This window comes from Tursiops truncatus, chromosome 10 (genome assembly GCF_011762595.2).
Source record: "Tursiops truncatus isolate mTurTru1 chromosome 10, mTurTru1.mat.Y, whole genome shotgun sequence".
NCBI classification, from domain to species: Eukaryota; Metazoa; Chordata; class Mammalia; order Artiodactyla; family Delphinidae; genus Tursiops; species Tursiops truncatus.
In genome coordinates this window covers 2,299,728-2,314,638 of record NC_047043.1, presented here as the reverse complement: position 1 = coordinate 2,314,638, position 14,911 = coordinate 2,299,728, and the positions used below count along the sequence as shown (strand labels likewise).

Here is a 14,911-nt window from a genome sequence, read left to right as displayed (position 1 = left end):
GATAGCAGGTGCCTGAGTGGCTGCCGTATAGGAGCCCGTGAACCCGGCAGCCATCAGAGTTTCCAGTTCTTTCTCTTTGCTCTTTTGGTTCTAGGTCCCTCCGTGAGGTCACTTTTTGTGGTATGTCTTAATAAATTATAGACCAGCTTAATTGCTACCTTTTCATCTTCCTGAGTAGATTTGGGGGGCATATTGATCCAAGAGGGATTTAGGGAAACCCCTAATCTAATCAGCAATTTAATTACAACGCCTGTGTCAGTGCTGCAGCTGACTAATCCCAAACATCTTATGTGGCTTCTTTTTAGCTTGAGTTTTAAAGGGAACCATTTCGAGTGTGTCCCCAAATCTTCGGAATGTACCATTTGAGGATTTTTATCACCTTTTTGAGACATGAACTAGTAACAGCTTGGCAATGAAACCCCCCCCCCCCCCGCCACCGCCCCAGCGCTAGGGCTTCTCCCACCTAAAAATGCATATTGACAAATATCTTTTAAAACTCTTTCCTATGATTTTCTCGCTGGTTTTTTTGCTTGCTTTGTTGAGGTTTTGTTGGTGTTGTTCCCCCTGCCTTCTGAAACGGAGAAATCCTGGAGTGCAAAGTCAGAAGATCTGGTTCCAAGCCAGAAGTTTGGCTCTGCTGCGGGCAACGCCCTAACCCTACAGCTTCATCTTGCAGACCCACCTCTTGGGGGGCCCATGAGGACTGAGTGAGAGTGTGTATCAGAAAGTCAACCCTGCAAAGTTCAATCTTTACTGAAATACTGAACACTAACAAGTGCTTAGTGTTAAAATACGTGCAGGTTTTGGGACCCATCTCTCGGAGGTTTGGTGTTTCCTTTGCCCCTGCGTATCTAATCTCCCCTTTTCAGCCACACCAGAGTCCACGACCCCCCCCCCCCCCGCCCCCAAGGCCCGGTGCGCTAGAAGGCGTTTAAAGAAATCTCTCTCTGGTGTGCAAGTATTTTAAATTGTAAGTACGTGTTGCCCGTAACAAAAAAGAACTGCAGGTTAAAAATGTAAGCAAATAATGGAAATGCAGGAGTATGTTCAGTATATGCAGCTTAGAGTGTATTCTTTTGGAAAGCAAAAGCATTTCTCCCACTCCCCCCCCCCCAAACAAGGCTGGAAATGGATTGCTCTATCAGAGACACCCATTAATAAACTTCTCAGAACGTCAAGGGTCCTATCACTGGGCACGCCTGGTGAAGGGGCCCGCCGGCCCGGGCGCAGTAGGAAACACGCGAACGCGGCCGGTTGCCGCAGGGCGGTGTTGTTCTCACGGCGCTGCCCAACGCGGTCTGCGCGGGACTGCGGGAGAGGAGGGGGGTCCGGCCTCCGCGTGTGCGCCTGTGCTCTCCGCCGGAGACCGGAATGCATCTTGGGGAGGGGGTTGGGGACACCAGCACCGTTCACGGCCATGTACATATAACTCGGTGTTGGCAATATATCCTTCCGGCCTCGTGCTTACATAGCATTTCTTTAGGAGTGGGACGAGAAATGGCGATTTGGGAGTGGGTGCTGCGGGCGGTCCCGGGTGACCCGACGCTGCGGGTCACACACGACCTGAAATTGGCAAATGCGCCCCCTCGACTCGAAAATCAACCGTGTCAGCACCTCGAAACAGCGCAAGAGGGTTGCTCCCGAACACTGGCGACCCTTGGCCTCGGGACCTGGCGTGGGGTGCGGGCAGCTGGTGGCGGGCACTTGGGAAGAACAGAGGTCACCGAGAGCCGGCACCGCGGGAGCCGAGCCTGAGGACCACCCGGTCACCCGCTCAGCGCGCGCCGCCCCCTCCGGGCCGCCAGCCTCACGAGCCCGCAGTCGTGGCACCTCCTCCTCTCCCTGCCGGGGGCGGAGCGGAGCCTGGCGGGGATCCTCGCGCCCTGCGGCCGGGCATCCCGTGTCCCCGCCCCTCCCCGGCTGCTGCGGCGGTGGCGGCGGCGGCGCCGCGGCGGGCCGGAGGGGGCGCTCGCGCGCAGGAGCCGGCGCAGCAGGTGCCGCGTTACCTCCACCGCGCGGGGGGAGAGGGGGCGGGCCGGGACGCGGGAGGCGGAGGGAGGCCGCGGAGCCGAGCCGGGGAGTGCGGCCGGCGCGGCAGGCTGGCATCGAGCTCGCGGCTTCCGGGAGGCGCTGGGGTCGGATAAATACATCCCGGGCGCGCGGGGAGCGCGGAGCCGCCCGCGCCGTGCTCCGCAGGGCTCCCGCCGGCCGACACAGGCACAGGCGCGGCGCCGCTCCTCCTCCTCCTCACGCGTCGGGCGCGGAGCCGCGGAGAGCGGCGGGCTCGGCCGCCGGCGCCCGGGCCTCTGAGCCGATGAGCGGCGGCGGCTGAGGGCCGCGGCCTCTGCCCGCCCTCCACCCGGCGCCCGCCGGGGCCGCAGCCCGGGCGCGGGTGGCCGGCCATGGGGGCGCAGTGACGCGCGCGGCAGCCGAGCGTCCCTGCGAGCGGCGGGCCCTCCTCGGCGGCGGCGGCGGCGGCGGCGCCGGGCCCGCGCGCTCTGCCCGGGGCCCCGCGGGAGCCTCCGCTGCGCTCTATGCGCCTCTGCGCGCGCCGCGAACCCGGGCCATGGCGATAGACCGGCGGCGCGAGGCGGCGGGCGGCGTCCCTGGGCGGCTGCCGCCCGCGGCCGAGGAGAACGGCGCCCTGCCGCCCGGGGACGCGGCGGCCTCGGCGCCCCTCGGGGGACGCGCGGGCCCGGGCGGCGGCGGCGACATCCAGCCGCTGCCCGCCCCGCACGCCGCCGGCGGCCCGCACCCGAGCCTCCTGTTGCTGGACTACGACGGGTCGGTGCTGCCCTTCCTCGGGGGCCTGGGCGGCGGCTACCAGAAGACCCTTGTGCTGCTCACCTGGATCCCGGCGCTCTTCATCGGCTTCAGCCAGTTCTCGGACTCCTTCCTCTTGGACCAACCCAACTTCTGGTGCCGCGAGGACGGCAAGGGCGCCGAGCCGGCGGGGGTCACGGCCACGGCCCGGGGGGGCGGCGGCGACCTGGCCAACTGGACCAGCCCCCCGACCACCCCCTTCTCCACCGTCGCCTGGGGGACGGCGGGCCCCCTCGGCAACGGCAGCGGCGCGGAAGGGGGCGACGCGCCGCCCCTGCCGTCCCCTCCGGACAAGGGGGACAACGCCTCCAACTGCGACTGCCACGCGTGGGACTACGGCCTCCGCACAGGCCTGGTACAAAACGTGGTCAGCAAGGTAAGGGCCGCGACCGCCCCGGCCCCGCGTCCCGCTCCCGAGCGTTGTGCCCTCCGCGGTCCTCGCGCCCTTCCCCGCGCCCTCGTGCAGACCCGGGTCCCCGCAGTGGTGCGAGCCCGCGTGTCCTCGCACCTCACGTGGGCTTGCTGTCCTTCCATCCCCCAAACAGATGTGTTTGCCCGGGTGTGAAGCCGGGCTCCGGCAGCCCTCTGCGGTGGCCCTGCCTACCTACGCCAAGGGGCACCTTAGCCTTCCGAGTTGGCACCCAAACTCCTGTCCCAAAGCACCCACGGAAGGGGCGCCCCTCCCTCTGCAAAGGCTGGAGCTTCCCTCCCCCACCCTCGAGCTGTCGCTTCATTCAGGCAGGGGTGGCCCGCGGAGGGCAAGGCCTGATGGGTCACCAGCTGGCCCTGGAGGACGCCCCTCTCAAGGTCTGCCCGCTGGAGCCCGGCCCCAGGCTCTGCCCTTTGCCGGGCCAGCTGTCCCCAAGTCTCCCACAAAGAAACAGCCTCGGCCAGAATAGTTCCTATTCCCAGGTGTTCTTCTGGGCACACGTCAGCCATCCAGCGCTGGCTTTGGAAACAGACTAAAGCTGACTAAAGAGCTCAAACTGTAGCCAGAGAAGCAAACAGCTTTCGAAGATTCCCTTTCTCCGAGCTCAGTCCTCCCCAGAGGTCGGCGTATTTCACGTTGGACTTCGCCACCCCAGTGTTCCCTCAGGTGTCTTCTCGGGACTGTAGCAAACACCATTGGAGTATAGGAAGGCTGCTAAGAATTTGTGGCGTTTCGGGACCACCCCTGCTGTCACACAGCAGCCCTTTTGTCCAGGCGTTGAGGTCAGATCCTGGCCAGCTTTACCTGGACATCTGACTTGCTCCAGCCCAGGGGGGCCCTCTAGCAGAGGTGCTGCATCCTGGGAAATGGAGTCGGAGTGTTTGCCAGAGATATGTGGCCGTCATAGAGATGGAGAAGGGGCAGTACTAGAAAATCGATGCCTAAGACAGCTACAGTTTTCTGGATTTCTTAACATACAAGAGAGATTGTATGCCAGTGTGTCAAACAACTTGTGTTATTGTGCCCCTTCTGTGTTTTAAATAACTAATTTGCCTTTCAAAGTAAATGTAGACCTTTCTCCCACTTCTGGAGCTGTTCTGGGCAGAGTTTGAAACGCTTTGTTTAAATGCAAGACTGAAATTTGACAGTTTATAATCATCTATGTGCATGTATCTCCCCCCCGCCCCAAACGTGTGTTAGTGAACAGTTGTGCCGCATGGATGTGTAAGATGAAACCCTTACATCATCATAACCCTTGTCTTCAGCTCGTACCAGCCTGGCGAGAAATGAGCTGTCCTCCGGGAACCGTCTGGCTTAGCTGTTAGTGGGGAGATCCTTCTAGCGTGGTTCACCTTGATCCCGCCGGTCAGCCTGTCCTTTGCCAAGGCGTTTCTGTGACTGTTTCCCATCCACGGAGGTCAATATCTGGTTGTCGTTTACCAGCACGGAAAACTTAAGAACAGTGACTATTTTAATACTGTTTGTATGTCTGTGAAAGTAAGGATTTGCAACTTGTCAAATACTTTGACCCTCTTTCTGGAGTACAGGAGGAATGATGTGGATCGAAGCAGACGTGTGTAGAGGGTGCTCTGTTCCGGGGTCACAGGGGAGGCCAACTTGGAAGTCAGCCTCCAAGGAGGTGGGTCAGAGTATCATTGTCTCAGTGGTGGGGACCCTGCCATGGATGGTGGGAGTAGAAAACTAGAGAACAGTTCTTGAAAGCAGGCGATGGAGGCGCCTTGGAGAGCCGGACAGGTATTCCAAGTGAGCACTCGAGGGGTCAAAAATGGCACGAGGGTGTGCAGCATGGTTTGGGGTGTGTCAGTTATGTACAGCTGACAAGGCAGTCCGGGAGGTGAACACTTGGGGGCAATAGGTAGAGACGCATTTTCCTGTAAGATAAAGACTAAAAAGGACATATTGATTTTCACGCTCAAATAAGATCTAAATAAAGGACCGTTCTGTTCCATAACCAATGCTTTCAAGAGCTTTTTAAGCACATTTTGGCTCATACTGAGGCCGGCTTTCTCCTCTGATGGCGGTGTCCGCTGGATCCTGTATCAGATGTACAGACGTGGAAGGCATATTGTGATGGGTGCTGATTCCAGAGGTCAGGTGCCTGTCAGCTTGGCTTGCAAGTGGAAGCAGAAGTGGCAGGCTTCTCCTTCTGTCAGTGGATGAAAATTCAGGGTCTGAGAAGTTGCCTTTTGTACCATCTTCCCCCACTGAGCGCCGCGATCTTCCCACTCACAAAAGCCCCGTGCGATGTCTTTATCATCAGACTTCCTTCAGCAGGTGTGTGCCTCCCTGCGATAGAGGGCCAGTTCTCTCCTCAGGTATTAGATGGGGAGGGGGATACAGAAGAACCACCAGGCACGTGTTACATTATACTAAATATATGTTTTAGATATATATCATTAATATCTATATCATATATTGTATAGCCTAGTATACAGGCTATAATAGCGTTTACACACGTGAAACTGTCAAGGCAGATAGAGTCCCAGGTTGTTACAGTTAAAAGGGGTCTTGGAACTGACAAGAGTCTCTCCCCTCCTGGGTGCCATCCCCGGCGTGGCTGTGCCTTGCACAGAACCCCGTTAGCTGGTTAGTCTTCCTTGCAGAGAGTTGTGCTTTTTGGTGGACATAACTCGGGTCATCTCATGCCTGTTTGTGCAGCTCTCTCCTCCGAATGATTCTTTTTCCTTCATATAATATGTGCTCAGATACCTGAGGATACCCAAGGACTGGTTTCTTCCCTGGCTAAGAAATCTCCAGCTCCTTCAGTCCTTCCATACGGGACAGAATTCACCATTCTGCTGGGTCCACGTGGCATATGTATCTCTTAAGCATGGCACCCAGAACACAATAGGCACGGCCTGCGTGTCCTGATCAGAAGAGAAGACACTGGACACTTCACTAATGAAGCTTACAGTCGATCATTAAGGCTTTCAGTAGACGTGTCATCCGTCTACCTCGGGGCCTCGATGGGATCCCGTTATGTCCGGGCTTTCTCAGCCTGTGCTCGTGTGACGTGGGGCACCATGTAGGTTCCATCTTGCTAGTTTGGGGTTATTAGATCTCTCCTGTTAGGATCTTTTTCGTTTCTATTTTTTGCCTTGGTCCCTGGTATTTGTTAACCAGAATTTGCAATGCCTTCGGAATAGTAATAATGATGATGATGATGATGGTGCCGGTGCCACCACCTTTCTTTTGTGCTGCCCTATCAAGTCTTCAAAACATCTTCACCTGTTATTTCCTTTGATTAAGAATGTTGAGCCGTCTAAGGCAGTCTTAACACTGAGTGTTGTCTTGGATTTTAAGTCAGTTCACCAGCCTTGAGTGGACCAGAAAGTTGGTCCTCAACTTCCAAATGCCGTTCATTGCTCTGTGTTTTATCCCCAGCCGCGTAGAAAGATTGTCAGTGCTTAACATAACTCTGCTGACTTTAAAATACTCCTCCCAGTGATTTGCATGGTTTATCTTATCCTGCAGTGTTCAGAGTGAACCCTTGTTGGTTTCTAGTGCTCTCCACTTCCTTGAATAACCCCTAGAATTTTGCCTACCATAAATGTTAGCAACACTCTCTTTCTGTACGTGAAATTTAAGATGTTTATCTCCAGTCTTCTAATATTTTTTCTGTTCGCCAAGAATTCTCACAGGTTGCTGGCCTTTATCCTGTAAGTAACCTGAGAGTTGTTTAAATACCCCAGGAAGTAATTTGAATTCTTTTTCTGGGGCTCAAGATTAGAAGTTATTTAAAGTGACTCAGTACGATTTAATTAGGGTGAAAAATAATTACAATGTCATCACAATAGGAATATCTTTAGAAATAACTCACCGGTAGGTCATCCTAGTGTGATTTTATTTCGTGTGTCTACTATATACAACACAACAGTGAACATCTTTGTGCCGTGACTGTGTTTAGAAACTTACTGAAATAGACAATGCATCACATGGGACCAAAAGCAAACAGTAAAAGTAACATTTCTCGCCATCTCTGCCTCCAGTTTCCCTCTTTGGAAGCAGCCATGGTTACCAGTTCCTTATGTATCCTTCCAGAAATATTCCAAGTATATTTTCATTTATATATTTTTCTCTCACAAGCTGTTCGTATACACTGTTTCAGACCTTTTGTTCACCTGTGTTGGGGATGGGTGCGTATCAGTACAGGGAGCCCCTCACTCTTTTCTGTGTAATAATTTAACAAGTCACCTTCCAAGGGGGCATTTCGGTTATTTCCAGTCTTTGTTATTACATAATATATAATGAAACTCCCCCACACATGAAACTTTTAGAAGTGGAGGGTCAAACTGGGCTGCATTTTAATTCTGACAGATGTTGTCAAAGTGCTCTCCATAGAGATCTTATTGCCCTTTCACACTTCCATCCATAAGGTGTGAGGCCCCACTCCCACACCCTCCCTGACCCAGGGGGTTGTCATACTTTTAAATGTCTCCTCGTTTGACATGTGAGAAATTGTTGTTGTCATTTGCATTCTCTTGTTAGGAGGGAGGTTAAATATCTCTGAAATCTTTTGAGCCATTTGTGTTTCCTTTTCTTTGGACTGTCTCTTCGCATCCTTTGCCTTCTTGGGTGTATTTTGGGGGGGGCGTTATTTTCTTACTGATTTATAGGAGGACTTTATGCATGAAGTAAATGAAGCAATTTGGATGTTTTGTAAATGGTTTTCCCTGGTTTGTTGTTTGCCTTTTGATTTTGTTCATGGTATTTTTGTCATGCAGAAACTTCTGGTTTGGAGAGAGTCAAGTGAATCTTTTATGGTTTCTGGGTTTTGTGGTAGATTTAGGACTTCTATAATCCTGGAATATTAGGGAAAAAACACATTTTCTTCGAATATTTTTAGGATCTCAGTACCTTTTTGATTTGGTGTTGTAGGTGTCAGATTTGCTTCTATTGAGGCATTAGGATGAATTGCTAGGAAGGGAAATAAATGTTAGGTCAGTGGGTATAACAGCATTTCTCACAGGCTTCAACTTGCTCATGACGAGCTCCTAAGCACAGAATCTGGTGTGGTCCTCACTGATGGAGACGCCGGAAGTTGCACAGTTGCTAAGCAGCTCTTCCATCTTTTGGGGGACAGCGTTCGTCCCCAGGTCTCACCTTTCCTTCACCTTCTTGCTCTGGACCAGCTGCAAAACCTCTTGTCTTTAGCGTTGTTTTGCAAGTCTCAGTTCATTCTGGCCTTCAGTCCCAGGCAGGATCGAGTCAAAAGTTGATGTCATTTAAAAACACGTTGGGCACCAAATGTCAGTCCCGGTGCGGGAGCCGGCTGGGCCACACCTTCAGGATGCGGGCTGGCGGCTGGGAGCCGGCCACGGCCACGGTGAGAGCGTTTACACCGTGGAAATCTGCAAACACTGCACACCTGGGTCTGTTTTTCTTCCGAGAAACAGTTGTTAGGCAATCATCACGCCACTGAGTGTGGCCCTGGGCCACTCCTGTTTTTTCCTAACCTCTCCTTCCCTCCCTCCGCCCTTTCTCAGACGTGAGTGCGGATTCTGGGCCAGGCCTCGCGCTTCGTGTTGGGAATGCAGTGCTGGGCGGAAATAGCACAGCACCCACCGAGCTGATGGACTAACAAGCGAGGCGCACCTTAACTAATCATCATCACTTTTTAATTACAAACTGAGTTAAGTGAGTGGAAAGAATGGGAAATGAGAGAGAACAGAGAGCCTGGCCCAGACAGACTGGCCTCAGTGATGAGACTGACGCCTGAGGAGGAGAGAGGCAGAGGAGGGGGTGGGTGTGTGTGCCTTTCCCTCCGAGAGGGAGTGGCATCTGCAGGGCCTTGTGGCCTGCGGGAGCCTGGGGCTGAAGGGTGCAGGGTGGCTGGGAGCACGGGGATGGGGTGACTCATAGCCATGAGACGCTGAACTCAGCCAGCCGAGGGATGGGTAGGGAACAGGGGCGCCCAGGGAGAGAGCCTGTGGGGTGAGGAGAGGGCTGGCGCTGACCCTGCTTGGGGCCACAGACGGGCAGGGGGGAAGCCAGGCCCGCTTCTGCCGGAAGGAGGCCGCTGGCCCGAGGGGGGGGCCTGCGGAGGAGCCGTGGAGAATCCCACTGGCCGGCAGGTTCGGACCAGGCCTTGGGCAAGTGGGTCTGACCCTGTTGCCGGGCTGTTGATTGGAGAAGCACCGGCCCTGGAGGGTTCTAGCATCTTCTCTTGCCCTCTGGCTCAAAAGGGGAGGGTGCTAATTAAGTTTCCACAGGGCCGAAGGACCCTGAGATGGGAAGCCATCGGCTAGAACTGACTTCATTCAGCCAGCTTCACCTGTGCCCAGCACCCAGTGTAGGTAAAAGTGCCCTGGGCACAGCGAGCTGTGGTGTTATCTTCGAGTCCAAAGTTCAGTTCAGGGAGGAGAACGAGGCTGGGGGTCATTGACGTGTCCAGAGCCCTAGCTGTAGGGTTAGAATGGCTCACCTGCTCACCCTGCAGGGTGTTCTTGCCTCCGCCCCAGGGGCCCCGCCCCGGGGGGGGGGCTGCCCTTTCTCTTCATCTTTACTGGCCAATCAGAGACGGTCCTGCTCCTGCCTGAGGAGGGGCGTGGCTGTGTGCTGTTACCTGCGGCTTCCGCGGTGGGCTGTGCAGACCTCTCGGGCAGTTTCCCTAATCTTTGCTCCCTCTGCCTCTGAGCCCACTTCCTGGAACCCTTTTCTCCGTCCTTCTACTTGCTGGTCCCTGTTCATCCTTCGGGTCCGCACGCAGTGCCCCCAGCACTGGCTGTGCGTCTGTCCCCGCTCTACCCACCGAATCCTCAGCAGAAGTGTCTGAGCGCACCTGCGCTGGTGTCGTGAGAAGAGCGGAGCTCTCTAGCTTTGCAGGTGTGGGTTATGACCCGTTCACCTGCAGGCGCCTCGCGGGTAAAGTGGGCTCAGGGCTCCCTCCCCTCCCCTCCAGGAGACACTTGGAAATCTCAGATTCCTCTCCTCCTCTTCTGTGGGGTAAGGACCGGCTGAACGAGTCAGGTCAGAAATGCTTAGATGAGGAGGACCTGATAAGCCACATCTGGAGGGGTGGTTAATTCCATGCCGTTCCGAGGTGTCTTTCGCCTTCGCCCAGAAACTGATGACGTGGGAAGCCGGGTGTGCCCTTCAGACGTGACGCCCCAATGCAGGTGGCCTGAGGGGTCCCGCCAAGGTGGACCTCCAGGGGGTTTGTCTGAAAGACCCTTGAAGGGGTTGGCTGGTTTTCAGAGTTCTCATGTGAAAACAGAGCAGGCCTCTGGCCGCAGGGCTCAGGGATCTGAAAAGGAAAGGGGCTTCCTGGCCGGCGGGGGCCCCAGGATGGGGTGGGGTGCTCTGTCATTTGCACCTCCACCTCCACCGAGGTCGTGGGCCAGACATCTGAGTCCGTGCCCTTCGATGGAGGACCGTCTACCAAGTTAGAAGTCTGGGTTAGCTGTGCTGGGGGGAAGCGGATCAGAGAGAAAGTGGAATTGTAAAGCGGGGCCGAGGGTAACCCGAGCCTTGACTGCAGGCATCAGGGAGCTGCCTTCAGGGCAGGTGCAAACGGGTGAAGGGCCAGGCTCTGTAGAGAGGCCCCTGCCCACCTGGAGTGTTGTCTCTGCTGGGTCTGTAGGAGGCATTGACCCTGACCTCCATGGTCCACAGACTTGGCTCTGCGGTCTCTGCTTCTCTCAGCGTTTACCCAGCGCTGGTCATTACATACAGGCTGACCCCCCCCGCGAGGCAAGTGGCCTAGAGAGTCACAAGCCTGCCTTTCTGGGAAAGGGGGCAGGGTTATGGGCTGATTTAGGTGGATTTCCCCTACAACAAGTCGTTGCTGAAATAGAACACCGCCCGCGGGCTCTCAGGTCGTCACTTGCACCGTATGACGTGCCGTCAAACCCTCTCTTCTCAGGACTCGTTTGGTTGCAAGTAATGAAAACAAATTCCAAATTACATTAATTCACAAAAATAGAAAAGAAATTGACTGGAAAGATGCAGGGATGGCTCAGGAAACCTAGGCCGGGATCTGAGACCAGAAAGTGGGACAGGGGTTGTTTCAGAGCCCTTGTGGAACCCACATCAGTTTCTCCTGAGATCAGCTTCCCTCCCGCCTCCGGACTGGCTTTTGCTCACCTGGTCCCTGGTCAGGCGGAGGCCAGCACCCCTCTGTCCAACACCAGATTCCTGGGCGCAATTCCGATGTCCAGCTGGGGCAGGACAGGCGGGTTTCAGAGCACAGGGTGCAGTTACCCAGGGTGGGGGGACCCCTGCAGACCATGGGGTGGGGGGCAGCAGTAGCTGTTTTTCACTGGGGCGTGGAAGAGACTAGAGATGGATCTTTTGGGCAGTTAATGGAGGATAAATGAATATTGATGATTTAACCCTTAAATGCTTTAGACAAAGGACTCTTTTTCTTCTCAGAGACTCAGGATGAAACTTACCCGGCCCCTTAAGCTTCGTGTGGAATTGGCAGGAACGCCCCTCCTGAGGCTTCTTTTCTGGAAACAGGTATAGATGCCCTCAGCCATTAGCTCCGGATCAGAGGGGGCTTGGAGCGAGCCCCTGGGCAGACGCTGAAACACGCAGCAGAGTATTGCCTCGCCCCCTGCCCCACTCAGGGCGGGTCTCCTGGTCTCCCCAAACCTTTCTTCTAGTCAGGACCAGCACGAAACTTGTGGGGCCCCAGTGCAAGATGAAGATGCAGGGCCCCTTGTTCGTAAACGATTCCCAAGACCAAGACGGCAGCCGCAGAGCATTAAGCCACATGCGGCCCTTCTGAGCTGGGCCCTGCTCCTGGGGACCGCCCCCCACTGCCTGTCACTGTTCACAGAGCCGGTGTCACCACCGCAAAGCTCATCAAGTGTTCCCCGTGCCTTTCTGCGTCTTCTTCCCCATTTCACGTCCGTCTGCTTCTCCACTCCTTTGCTGTGTCTTTTTCTCGGTTCCTTGCAGTCAAAGTATCACTCACTTTTGCAGGGTCTGTTTGGCAGAGGCACAGCCCTAACCGGTTTAGTTCTGGGTGTATAGTTAGCTTAGGGCCTGCAGTGGCACCAGGGAGCCAGGAGGCTCCTTACATTGGAAACCCTGCTCCAGAAATGAGACAGTTTTCTTATCTGAGCAGTGAACCCATAGCTGAGTCACAGGAGCCTGTGGGAAGGGATGTCAAGTCCTAAGAATGCGGGTTAAGTGTTTATCAGCCTTTTTTTTTTTTTTTTAAAGTGGGGAAGAGGGTCAGTCTTTGTATCACTTAATCCTGCTAGCATGACAGTCACACTTTATTTCTTAGCATCATTTAAAGAGTAAGTGTAGGGCTTCCCTGGTGGTGCAGTGGTGAGGAATCCGCCTGCCATTGCAGGGGACACGGGTTCGAGCCCTGGTCTGGGAAGATCCCACGTGCCACAGAGCAACTAAGCCCGTGCGCCACAACTACTGAGCCCTTGTGCCACAACTACTGAGCCTGTGCTCTAGAGCCCACGAGCCACAACTACTGAGCCCACGTGCCACAACTACTGAAGCCCAGGTACCTAGAGCCCATGCTCCGCAACAAGAGAAGCCACCGCAATGAGAAGCCTGTGCACCGCAACCAAGAGTAGCCCCCGCCCGCCGCAACTAGAGAAAGCCCGCGTGCGGCAGTGAAGACCCAATGCGGCCAAAACTGAAAATTAAAAAAATAAAGAATAAGTGCAAAGGAGACAGTGGGCTGTAAACCAGCCACAAGCCTCCCAGGGGTCATGTTAAATTAAGGATGTTAGACACTCAGCCCCACAATCTGCACTATAGACTGTTTCCTCCCAGATTAGATTAAAAGCTGCTTTTTCTGTGTGTTTAAAAGATGCTTTACAAAGTGGGCACCCTTGGTTGCTTCATCCTGAGGAACGCCACTGTTCCCAAATGGGTGTACACGAGCATTTGCAGCAAACACAAAGTTTTTGTCCAACTTAAAAAATGTCTGTGTAACTGTGGTAAAGTATACATAACGTAAAACTGGCCATTTTAACCATTTGTAGGTGCACAGCTCAGCGGCATTAAGTACGTTCTCAGTGCTGTGCAACCATCACCTCCATCCTTTCCAGAACTTTCTCATCTTCCCGAACTGAACCTCTGTCCCCATTAAGCACTAGCTCCCCTTCTCCCCCACCCCGGCCCCCGGCCCCCGGCCCCCACCGTCTAGTTTCTGTCTCTGTGAGCTTGACTACTTTCAACCCCTCCTATAAGGGAAACCATTTTTTGTCCTTTTGTGACCGGCATAGTTCACTGAGCATCATGTCCTCAAGGTTCATCCACGCTGTAGCCCGTGTCAGGATTTCCTTCCTTTTTAAGACTGAACAGTAATATTCCATTGTGTTTATACCACTTCTGTTTGTCCATCACCCGTCAGTGGACACTTGGGTGGCTCCCTCCTTGAGGTGCTTGTGACAATGCTGCTGTGAACACAGCTGCTGCCCTACGTTTTGAAGACGGTTACATACAGCCCCTCCGCACCGCCTGTGTTGAGCCTGCCCCTGCTTCTGCTCTCGCGACATCTGCTCCGTGGCAGGCCTTGCTCCGCCCTGGGTAGTGACCCAGGTGGACAGAAGCTCGTCTGTGCCCAGAGAAGGAGCTCCTGGTACAGCCGAGGCCAGTGTCAGCTGGAGGGGTCTGGGCGTGGTGTGAGGTGGGAGCTGAGGCATGGGGCACAGAGGTGAACACACCTGGGGAGGTCTGTGCTCACCGTCCGGGGGGGTGGGCGCAGGGGAGCAGCGCTCACGCCCAGCTGTCCACGCCGTGTCCTCAGGGTCCCCCAGCCCTTCCATCCATCCTCCGCCCTTGAAAACCATGGCCGTGGCCCTTCCCAGGGCTTCTGACCGAGGGCCTGTCCCTCTCGACGTGTCTGCCCTTGGGAGGTGCCAGTGTTGCCTGGTCCCCGCCGCACCCGGGCCTCGGGGTCTCGTGCCACAGCCGACTCAGGCTGGTGATACCAGATCCGCAGACGGCTTCAGGGACGTCAGGCGACCTGTCTGTGGCCTTAGCGGTGACCGTTCAGTCCTCAGCTCTCTCAGGACGGGTGCGCTGCCTGGATTTCCCGTCTGTCTCCTAGCTGCTCTCCTCCTGGTCTCCTGCGAGAGTCCTTTTCGTCGCTCACCCGTTAAGGTCGTTCCCGGGTGTCTTAGCTCCTTATGGGCCGAGAAACAAGCCCCACAGACGGGGCGGCCAAGGGAACACACATTTAGTCCCTCACGGTCTGGGGGCTGATGTCCAAGATCAAGGTGGCAGCGGGGCTGCTTCCTCCGAGGCCCCTCCCCTGGGCTTGTAGACACCGCCTGTTCCCTGTGTCCTCACACGGTCGTCCCTCTGTGTCTGTGTCCTCATCCCCCCCTTACAAGGACAGCCCTGTTCAATCAGGGTCCACCTCAGTGCCCTCATTTTGAGTGAACTACCCCTGTAAGGGCCCATTCTCCAAATAGTCCCATCTGAGGTGCTGGGGGTCAGAACTTCAACACAGGAGAGTCTTTTTGGGGTGGTGGTGAGGGGACACAGTTCAGCCCGTAACAGCTGAGTTCCAGCACACAGCCTGAGGAGGGCGGCCCCAGAGCTCTGCCTGTGCCTCGTATCTCCCCAAGGCCCCAGGCCTGCGTGCTCCATCGCCAGCAGGACGGGCCGTGTCCTCTGGTCTCTGATCTCCTCCACCCCCCTTGCCTCAGATCC

At 55.4% G+C, this 14,911-nt stretch overlaps 1 protein-coding gene across 15 annotated transcripts in view; it reads left to right on the top strand.

Moving 5' to 3' along the window:
* The first annotated feature begins 2,043 nt into the window (after positions 1-2,043).
* The window catches only part of SLC22A23 (solute carrier family 22 member 23), a 146,330-nt gene continuing 133,462 nt past the window's right edge, over positions 2,044-14,911 (top strand). For 2 of the 15 annotated variants that reach the window (XR_012334282.1, XM_073810248.1), the window contains exons 1-2: positions 2,052-3,199; positions 11,648-11,734. Coding sequence is in view for 9 of the 15 variants with exons in the window: in XM_073810248.1 (XP_073666349.1) it covers positions 2,567-3,199; positions 11,648-11,734 (720 nt within the window). In the remaining 6 variants the exon portion in view is untranslated. Of the gene's footprint in view, positions 3,200-11,647; positions 11,735-14,911 lie in introns of all 15 variants that reach the window. The other 13 variants (XR_012334280.1, XM_073810246.1, XM_073810250.1 and 10 more) reach the window with 11 other exon arrangements.